We start from the raw sequence: 11,040 nt of genomic DNA, 5'->3' as shown, positions 1-11,040 counted from the left end.
GCTTTTCTGTAATTTGTTAGTTAAAATAAGAGAAAAGGTGAAAAACTGTTAAAAAAAATAGTCTTTCAATTCAGTTTGTTTCAATTAATTGTCCCCTTTTTTTCCCTTATTTTTTGCACTTTCCCTTTATTTTTTTCCTCATTTCCCCTTTCCCCCTTGTTTTTTTTCTCATTTTTTCTTTTCCCCCACCCATAGCAGTCCCTTTTGCCCCGTTCTTTCAGGGGAGGTTCAGTGAATGGAAGAGAAATTTCTTCAAAAGGAGATTACAAAGAATAAAAAATTGTTTTCAAAATCATCTGTCTCATCATTAATCGTTCCTCCATTTGGGGACGTGGAGGAACGCACGGGAAAAACAACAAAGCAAAAACTTTCAAAAAACAGAAATCAAAACGGTGAGAGGGGGTGCTGCTTACTTTTTGGTCCGGTATTCTGTCACGATCTGCTACTACATGAGGAAAACAACCACAAAACACGGAACAGAGTCTGACAAATATAAAATCAACATTACAAGGTAATCATGAGTAAATCATGAGGTAATCATTAGTAAATATAGTAATAGAATATAAACCGCTGCATTAACTAATGTGTTACCAAATGTGTTTGTCTGTTTCTCTATAGTCTTTATGTCTTCATGTTTTTAATTTAGATGGAACCTCGCTTCAGGAGACGGGCTGATGGCAGCCTGAATCTGACTGATACAGTGGAAGCGCCAAAGGTGAAGGAAGGCAACAAAGGAAAGCCATACACAAGACCCCTGTCCCCGGAGAAAGTGCTGGACAAAGCCAAGAAAAGCTTAAGTCAGCACCACGGAGATCTGTCTAACAGAAAGCAGCTGTTGGGTGTCTTTGAAATCCAGTTTGGTGTATTTCGCGGGCAAACATTTAGGTGGGTGGCTGAAAATGCCTTGGGGTATGCTGCTTACCTGGTGGTAGCTATGAAGAGGGACCCCACAGGAGGCAGCAAAGACTCCCAAGAACATGCCCACAACAAGGGGAGTTTCAGGGAGTATATTGAGCTCTTTCCTTCTGGCAGAATTGCCATTGCCATGAAGGAAGAGCAATATGCTGGGAAAGTTCCCAGCATGCTACTGACTCCCAGCACGCTGCCCACACAGAGTTCACCGCCCCCACCCAGCACGCTACCACCACCCATACTTCCACTGCCTCTCTCCGCTCCCTCTTGGTTAGGAAGTTGCCTAACCAGAAAAACCTGACCAAGACTGTAGAAAGGCTGGTTTCCCCCCTCAAAGTCGCACCTTGTAAGCAAACATTTATTTGTATAACACTTTTTTGGTTTGTTTAGTATTTATTGCTGTTCAGTAGTCATGTTTATCTGTTTGTCCTGTGTTTTTTGTAGCTTTGGCCCAGGCACATGCGTGGCCCTCAGCCACCCTCACCCCCCCGACTGTGTCCATTGAGACAGCCACAGGGCCTTCAGCCACCCTCACCTGTCCGACTGTGCCCATTGAGGCAGCCACAGGGCCCTCAGCCACCCTCACCCACCCCTCTGTGTCCACTGAGATAGATGACAGCACACTGCTGGCAGAGGCAGCTAAGTTTGAGGAGGCATATGTGGCATGTACGTTTATACTTATTTAAAGTATTCAAAGTTTCCTTTCCAGGGATAATAAAGCAAAGTGAAGCAATGTGAATTTGCATTTGTTTGTTTATGTGTTTATTTTCTGTTTTTCTTTGACCTCAGCTGGCTTGCATCAAAAGATCAGGCAGGTGGTTGCCATAGGTGAGATGTACTTTGTGGCATCTGAGTACCTGGCCTGCCGAAGATGTAAGAGGAAGGTCATCAGCTGGAGCCATGATCTCGTCTCCCAGCTCGACATTGGCCACAGGGTGCAGTTCCCTTGCATTCTTACATCAAAACTTGCATGTGACCTCGAGGTAGTAACTTTGATGCATCAGCGAGGGCTGGGAAACAGCAGCAGCCCGATCCAGCGCAAGCTGCAGGAGCGTCATGCTGATGTCTGGTTGCAAAAGACAGTCCAGTATCTGACAGATTGCAAGGGAATTGCCAGTGCTGTCATGTCGAACCTGATCCTGCCTGTGACATTTGAACCTGCTCCTTCAATGCCTTCTGTCCCTAGGCACCGATGGCTGATGCAGGTGTATGCCCAGGATGTCCTGCAAAGGCTGGATGAGATGAAGGCCACTATCACATCACAATATGGTCGGATCTTAAAAATGGATTCTACTAAAAAAGTGGCCAGAAAACTAGCAGGACGCAGCTATGGCACTGCTACTTGGGCAACTAATGTTGGCAATGAGCATGGACAGGTGATCATGTCCGTGCTCATAGCCAGCGAAGGTTTTGGTCTCGGGCCAATGATTGAAGGCCTTATCAAGCGATACAGGGTGGCCGGGGTGGCTCCTCCCGAAGTACTGTATGTCGACCGAGACTGCTGTGGCAACATTCTTTTGAGGAGGATGTTTGAAGAGTGGGAGCAAATAACCATCCGGTTAGATGTATGGCACTTCATGCGGAGGTTTGCTGTGGGTTGCACCACCGACTCTCACCAGTTGTATGCCACATTTATGAGTGGCCTCAGCCACTGTATTTTCATGTGGGACCAGGTCGACCTGACGGCCCTGAAGACGGCGAAGCATGCAGAGCTAGAAGCTGACGGGAAACCATCATCCGAGGCTGATGTGCTGCGCTGTATCTGTCGTAGCGAGCTAGCACTACATTGCAGGAGAACCACTCGCGGGACCAAAGAGACCCTGGCGCTGATTGAGAGCCATATTCAGGCCTTTGATGGAGATGCTGATCGTGACACTCTGGGAGTCCCACTAATAAACTCAGCCCGGATGAGAGAGATTTTAAAGTTCCAGCGGAAGCACGTGGCCTGCATTCAGGATCCTGTCGGTGTGCAGCTCTACATGCAGACGGGTACCTTATTGAAGGGAGGGCACCGCCTGCCAACCTACCGCTGTGCCAGAGGTTCCACTTCGCTTGAGTCATTTCACCTGCACCTTAACAGATTCATCCCAGGTTAATAAATGATTTAACTGAATTATTAAAATAAGATTTGATTTATATTGAAATAATTATGAGAATTGCAAGAACAGCTATTTGTGTATTTATATTAAATTTTAGTGCGGTATTTTTTATTTTTTTTTTTATTTACAGGCACGCTGGCAAGTGACACCTTCTTTCAGGCGTATCTTTTGGATGGACTTGCAAGGTGGAATGATGACTGGGCTGTGGCAGCAACAACTGATGAGCAGCAGCCACATTCCTACAATCATCTTCTGCGTCATGCTGTCAATACTCTTGCAGAGGAGCTTATGGGCATGAAAATCATCCCTTATGTTGGGCCAAGAAAGTACACTGGTAGATAACTATTTTTTTGTTTTTGGTGACAATTTCATTCAAGTATAAACACCATTTAACCACTGAGTTATAATATAATATCATGGTATATTATCTAATTGTCATTGTTTTACTATTTTAAAGGTGAGCTTATTGGAGTGGAATATCTTTACCAGCAAACTGGTAAAGTTCTGCAGGACTACAAGTTGGCCATTGAAGAGTCAGAGACCACTGAAGTTGGTATAGAGGTGGATGAAGGTTATGCTGAACTTGAGGAGTTTCAGGACATCACTGTTCCCACCTTTGACACTGAACGGACACCTGCCGCCTCTTCACAAGCATCAGTGTCTGCAGCGTCTGCAGCATCATCTCCAACCCCTCCAGCAACCAGCCCCACGTCATCACTGTCTGTGGTCCCTCCATCACCAGTGACATCTCCTGTCACCAGCTCCACGTCATCACTGTCTGTGCTCCCTCCATCACCAGTGACATCTCCTGTCACCAGCTCACCGCACACTCAATCAAAGCCAGCACTCTCTCCTGGAGCACATAGCTGTGAGTTTTACCAAAGTATTCATAAAGGTTTCGGTATTTGTTGTCACACTAACTCTAAATGTTTATTTATCACATTGAAAGACATAAATACAAATTTAAAATAAATATTTACCTTTGTGATGTAGTCCCAGTGGACCGATTATCTGCAGAAACGGATCTTCCAACATCGGAAGAGAACACTTCTCATGATGTAAGGGCCCAGTTTCTTTTTTATGTACATTTACATGTGTGTAAACAAAATCTGGGTTATGTTGGCTGTGCTTTCATGTGAATATTTGTATTCATTGCTGCTATCAAAAGTTCCTAAATTATCTTTCATTTTAGGATTCTGTTGGACCTGATAATATTTAGGGGTATGGAGCTGTGCAGGACTTGGCAGAGTTTTTGGTTAGCCTCAGAGATCACCGTCTGGCCTTGACTGTAGAAGAGTGCTTCAAGATCATCACTCTATGGCAGGCATTGGGGGAGTATGACAAGAAGAAGACCATTTACCCACCACGTCACCAAACCACCCTAAAACAGGGACGGTTCAGGGCCACTAAGAAGATTGTGGCCCCAGGTGTGGAGAGCACCAAAAGGTATGTTACGTTTAGTAAACACAGGGTCTAAAAAGTTTTGTATAAAATATACATAACTGAAACTGGCTGAAATATCACCTACAGCTTTATTTGTTTTAGTAAATTAAAAAAAAAAGGATTTCTAGTAAAATGAGTAAAACCTGATGCCTTCATGACTAGCTTATCTTCCTGCAGCCTGTTAAGTTCAAACTTAGCCTGGTTATAACATAAATTATTAGTTGTGATTTACATTTAATGCTGACTATATGTTAGGTTGCTAAGTAAGTTACATTGCTATGGACACAGTTCCAACCGTACATTGGAATATTTTATTTATCAGAAGCAAGGCAATAATTTCTTAATCAGTAAAATCATTTTGTATCAATATGTTGAGTCAAATAATTTGTCTTTTACTGTACTTTAGTAAGTAGCCGTGTAATAAGCGGGATAATGTGCAGTCATTATTGTGAAAAAACCCCGACAGGCTGACTAACGACACCGTATCAACCTGTAATAATTCCACAACACAGTAACCCAGTAGAGACCTAATTTATTGATATGACATTTCAACATCGACCTAGAAAACAAAGAAAGACAACATAACTATGCATAGATATTATAAATTAACATCTAGACAACACAAAGCAAAACAGACAGAATAGGAAAGGGAAAATAAAAATAAGATCACACAATGAAAACAATCTTACATTAATAATATGTATTCTGTTGTAATTTGCAGGTGTTTCGTTGGGGCTCATAGTCCTGCACAGTGGCCCGACTGTAACCGAGTGGTGGAGGCCATCTTCACAAGGCTCTGTGCTCTCTACCCAAACGCGGTGCGCTGTGACGGAGTGAGGGTGTCCCGCTTCACTATGGTAGCACGTGATTACAAGCACATCCGAGAGTGCATCCTCACCAATGCTAAGGTGATGAGCGAGACCACCATCCAGCTCCCAGAAGTGAACGCAGCAACAGTCACACAATGGTGAGTAAATTAGCATTGTTACCGCTAAGCCTAAACTTAAAGCAGCTAAGGGCTACACAGAGGGTCCAAGTAATTGACGCGATTGACTTAGGCTGATGTTACATGGGGCAATTTTTTGATCAATGCTGCCGGGCAACTTTGGTTAATATTGCCGTCAACAGGCAACCAGGTGAGACACAGGGCGCACGATTGATCTGAAGTATCCAGATTGAAATTTGTTACCCATTCTCAGTGGGAAAGTGCCCAAGAAACATTTTTCAAAAAAAGTTGCCCAACAAAATTGCTCAAAAATTTGCCCCGTGTATCATCAGCCTTAATTTAACTGTGGCTGCTTTGACGGGTCTAGAAACAAATCAACAAGAGTTCAACTTCTGTTTTCTTCTTCATTATGAAAAATAAGATTTATGACATGGATCAGCTGTCTTCAACAGACTGCAAGTATCCATAATCCATAATACAATGTTAATCTCAATGAAGTAGCCATTACACAAAAGCAGTAATACATTAGACGACTGCTATGTCATCTGTGAGCTGTGTCATGCTGCTGCGTCATAGTCATGATCAAATAGTAGTTGATCACACCATCTTTTGTATTATTGCTTAAATGTTTATTAATATTGGTTGTTTTATGTTTCCCAGGTTCAGCAGGCGTGGCAAGTCACAGGAACAGGAGATTTTGAAGCAGGGTATCCAAGCCCCAGATGCACCCATAGCAGGACCTGAGAAGCTTCCTGTGGCTATGCAGAAAGGACCAACTCTCTATCCAGGCAATTTGGCTGAGCCTCACCTTTTTATCCTGCCACCAAACACTGCTGGGGAGGCAAAACTCAAGGGGAGGTCGCAACCTCAGGCCATCTCCCAAGCTCCACCATCACATCAAGGACTTCCTGTCATTGCACCAGCACTACCCTTCTCTCGCCCTTTCATTTTACCATCTGTGCAGCTTCCTACAGTGTTAGGCGCTTGCGCGCCGTCCTCTACAGTGCCTGGTACCTCACAGGTGATGTTCTTCAACCTCCCATTACCTTCAGCTATGCCACCATCAGCTCAGACACAGACATCCAGTCAAGATGTTCCTTACTCCACTCAGCAATACAGAAAGAGAAAACTGGAGAGGGAGCGCACTGGAACTATCACAAGAAAATATGTGAAGAAGACAGATGTCATTCTTTGCAGAAAGTGTAACAAAGAGAGAAAGCCACCATCACATCTTCAGTACTTTGGCAACTGGTTCTGCAAAGAGTCTGAGACTCAATCATATGATGAATGGAGGGCTGTGCTGAAGGAACGAGGTTATAGGGAAAAAAAACAGGAAATGGAAACCCTCCAGCTTCTTAAAATTGCTCTTTCAGCACGTTATTTTTATTTATTTGGTTAATGTTTGCTTTATAGAGCAATTTACAAGTCTCCAACAATGACAGCTGTCTCTAAAATTTATAATAACTCTGTGTGTTTACCAGTACCAGTATAAGTCTTCCAGTATTACATAACTGTAAATCACAAAATAAAAACAGGGACAGTCAAAATAAGGCAGAAAATATATTATATAATTTCTATACTGTAAAGAAGGCTGTCAATTAGCACTTCTTTTTTAGGTTGATGAGTCAAAATTGCACTGCTGTTCTAAATTTTTTTATTGACTTTACATAACTGTAAAACACACAATAAAAACAGGGACATTCAGAATAAGGCAGAAAATATAATGTTTTATACTGTAAAAAAAGGTGTCAGTTAGCACTGCGTTATTCATATATTTTGTTATGAAAATGCACCAAGACGATGACTTGAAAAACACAAATCGTGTATTGTTGCAATGACTACAGTATTCACGTTTTATCAGTCAAAACATTTCAGCTTTTTTCATCCAGTGACATCTGGATGCCTTTGTCCATATAAGGTATTTCCGGTAGCGTGCGTCACAAGTTAGTACTTCTACGAGTCCGTTTTGGACTTTCTGCGAGAGAGCACCCTCCGGCGTCCGGTATGAACGAAACGTACATAACGTGAGAGTGTTTACGTTGGAGAGTGCCCAAATTAAAGTACGGGGGACGAATTTACATTTGATTAAAATGCGGGGGACAATGATGATGACACGCGTGCACCAGCAGCGTCAAAACGGACACATTCCAGGAATTCCATCACTGGTCGGAGCGGGCCGCGAACTCGCGTCGCTGTGCCTCTTCTTGGATCTTTACCTCGACCAACAGGCACATTTCTTCAGATTGAGAAATGCCCCATGCAGGCACGTGGGCAGACCACCCTCTTTGGAGGCTACATGGCCTGCAATTGTGGATTCCACACCAATAAGGTAATCAATTTGAAAATGACATTTGATGTAGCATCACATGTCTGGTAAAATGCTGTTATGCCATTTCACTATATTTTATGCCCTTCGGTGGTTGTATTAGCAGTCTGCCACTGCCACTGCCACTGCCACTCACTCTTCTGCTGCACCTCCTGCTACAGCTCCTGAAATGGCTGCTTCTGCCCCACCCTCATTCCTGAGGCCCCCTCTAAGTTTGTCTATGGTGAATATTTTCTCTTTAATTAATGCCTACTTAGAATCATTTTGTATTTGTTTGATAGGACAGATTTATGTTTATGTTTAGGTTAAAAAAAAATAATAATTATGAAATGAAAATGCTCTATGTAACTTCAATCATACAATTAACTTTGTTTCTCTTTTTAGTTCACTAAGTCACGCTTTGGCGGGTCCAAGTCGACTTCGCTATAACCCAACTTAGTGGATCGGAGGACCCCCAGCCCCTCTGCTCCACCCTCTGCATCCTCTCCTTCTCTTCCCAGCCCCTCTCCTCCTTCCTCTGTGAGGACTCCATCTATGGCCTCTGTGAGGACTGCCGCCACCCCTCTATCCTCTGTGAGGACCTCCACCCCTCCTCTGTCTTCTGTGAAGACCCCCAGTCCATCTCCTCCATCCTCTGAAGGAACCGCTAGGCCTTCTCCTCCCAGCCCCTCTCCCCCTCCATCCTTTGTGATGACCCCCAGCCCATCTCCATCCTCTGTGAGTGCAGCAGCACCTATTTATTGGACAGGCTATGCTGTATATTAGTGCAGCCTTTAACACAATAACAAATTGTCTTCCATACAGGAGGAGCCTGGAGGAGTCCAGCCAGCCCCTGCTGGGGCCTCAGCTTCTTTCTGGCTGCCAGGTGAATGGCCCAAGACCATCCCTGTGCAGGACCAGAGGAGGATTGCCAGCACTATTTTTCACGCTGGCAAGCTGCGGCCAGATTTGAAGCTGTGGTACGAGCCGCCTGTCCCAGCTCTCATTTACCACCAGACACCTACACCTGACCAGTTCTTCACCCATCGGTTGATGGTGTGGATGCCCTACCACCTGTGGAAGGAGAGGGTTTTCTGTCCAGCTTGTGGCAAAAACCTGACAGGCTATGGTGTCCACAAAAGAGCTCGGAAGGTCCTGGACATCGACAGAGACACTCAGGTGCACTGTGTGTTCTCTGAACTATCTGTCTACAAGTCAGACTGTCCGAGACCAGCTTGACCTGCCGCACCAGAAAATGTTCCGGCTGATCCTGACCCGCAAGTGAGTAAAGTAGTCTAAAGATGGTTATTGTGAAGACTTAAACCACTGAAATGACCCCCCTAATGAACATGTAACTGATCACAGCAACAATGTGCATTTCAGGTATGCCTGTGACATCCGTGTCATTAGGCTGCTTCGGGACCGGACACTGGGCAACAGTCCAGCTCGATTGGTGCGGCAGTTGAAAGAGAACCATGGGGAGAAATGGCTGAATCGGTTGGCACACTATCTTGGGGAGTGTGCTGACTTTGTCGATCGACCCAGCCTCTCTCCGGTGGTCTGCCAGGAGCCTCCAGAGCCAATCGACATCCCCACCAGTCGTTGGCTGCTGTCAGTGTACGGCAGGGATATCCTCTCCAGAATTGGACATATAAAGGCCAGCATCACATCCATCTTTGGCAACATCTTAAAGTCTTAAAGAAGGATTCCACAAAAAAGGTAAAAAATAATTTGACTCTGTTACGTTCTGTAATGTTCATAAATACTGTCAGATAGACATGAATATTATTGTTATTGGTAACGTTACATCACAAATGTCTTGTTACATTTGTAAATTCCAGATCACAAAGAAGCTGGCTGGCCATGGACGGGGGACAGCACTCTGGTTAACCTCTATTGGAAATGAGGTTGGCCAGAGAGTGACCAGTGTGCTGTCAGTGCAAGAGGGGCCGGGACTGGACAGGATGGTGACCGATGTAATGGAGCGGTACCGCCAGGCTGCAATTCCACCCCCAGTGCTGCTTTATGTGGACTGTGGCTGCTGTGTGAGTGAGGGAGCAACGAGCAAGCTGTAGACCAGGTTCAGCGAGTGGCCAGACCTTCACATACGACTGGACAACTGGCACTTTATGAGGAGGATGGCCGTGGGCTGCACCACCGATGCCCATCCCCTCTACCCCACCTTCATAGGATGCCTGTCTGCCTGCATCTTTGAGTGGGATGCTGGAGACCTCAGCCTGTTGCGGCAGGCAAAGAGGAAACAGCTGATGCAGGAGGGTGTGCCAGCTCTTACTGACATCCTGGTGGACAGGAGCATCAGTAAAAAGGAGCTGAGCCTTTACTGCCGCAGGAGGACACGAGGTGAGGAGGCCACCATCCGCCTCATTGAGAGGCTGCTGCAGGAGCTGGGGGGGTGCAAATGGGAGGGACCTTATGGGTGTGCCACTGCTGGATGAGGTGCGCATGGAGCACATCTGGCGTGTGCAGAAACGCCATGTCAGGTGAATCCAGGACGTGCCGGGTGTGCCTCTCTACACTGAGGTAGGCACCACCACAAAGGCAGGGGTCACCCTGACCAGGTATCGCTGTGCCAGAGGGTCCACATCCCGGAGTCTTTCCACTGCCACTTAAACAGGTTCATTCCAGGTTGGTGTCTCACATGTATGATGTTTTAAATCATTTAAATTTCTGTTATTCATATTGAAAGGCTTGTCATTTTTATTGGTATATTTTTTATTCTTCTAGGAACTAGTGCAAATGCACTGAATTTTCAGCTGTACCTGCTAGAAGGCTTGAATAGGTGGAATCAGGATCGGGCGGCTGCATCAGTGACCAGCAAACCAGTGTCCCTTCTCACCTACTCCGGTGATATGGCCCACTGCATCAACACCAACAGCCTGAAGGTGTTTGGTTGGCCTTTTGTGCCAACTTTCAGGCCACCTGCTGAATACACTGGTAAGTCATCCCCTTATCCAGTTACATAATACTTTTGGTTTGTGGGTTTTCAATTATCTCTTTGAAAAAGAGTCTTTCCTTTTATTATTCTCATCACCAAACCCAACCATGGAAGTCTGATTAAAGTTGCATTCTATCTGTATGGAATGTTTGAAATAGAATTAGTCCTGTGTGTACAGTATTCGTCAAAGTTTGGACACATGACTGTTTTTAATGTTTTTGAAAGAAGTGTCTTATGCTCATTAAGCCTGCATTCATTCAATCAATCAAAAAGACAGAAAAAAACAGTAATATCATTTGTGCTGCTTAATATATATATATATATATATATATATATATATATATATATATATATATACACAGAGCTAAAAAAACTTTTG

General features: G+C 44.6%; 1 protein-coding gene and 1 pseudogene across 1 annotated transcript; both read left to right on the top strand.

Annotated features, from left to right (window-relative positions):
• Positions 1-646: 646 nt before the first annotated feature.
• Positions 647-4,230, top strand: LOC107663240 (uncharacterized). Its single transcript, XM_016453423.1, has 7 exons — positions 647-1,115; positions 1,357-1,578; positions 1,702-3,003; positions 3,142-3,345; positions 3,469-3,879; positions 4,005-4,069; positions 4,204-4,230. The coding sequence occupies exons 1-7, from the start codon at positions 647-649 to the stop codon at positions 4,228-4,230; spliced, it is 2,700 nt and encodes an 899-aa protein (XP_016308909.1).
• Positions 4,231-5,308: 1,078 nt separating this feature from the next.
• LOC107663239 (uncharacterized) overlaps positions 5,309-11,040 on the top strand; it is an 8,502-nt pseudogene continuing 2,770 nt past the window's right edge.

The sequence above is a fragment of the Sinocyclocheilus anshuiensis genome, unplaced genomic scaffold, assembly GCF_001515605.1.
Source record: "Sinocyclocheilus anshuiensis isolate Anshui unplaced genomic scaffold, SAMN03320099.WGS_v1.1 scaffold2257, whole genome shotgun sequence".
NCBI classification, from domain to species: Eukaryota; Metazoa; Chordata; class Actinopteri; order Cypriniformes; family Cyprinidae; genus Sinocyclocheilus; species Sinocyclocheilus anshuiensis.
Note: the sequence above shows the minus strand (reverse complement) of the source record. Positions and strands in the feature narration are given on the sequence as shown.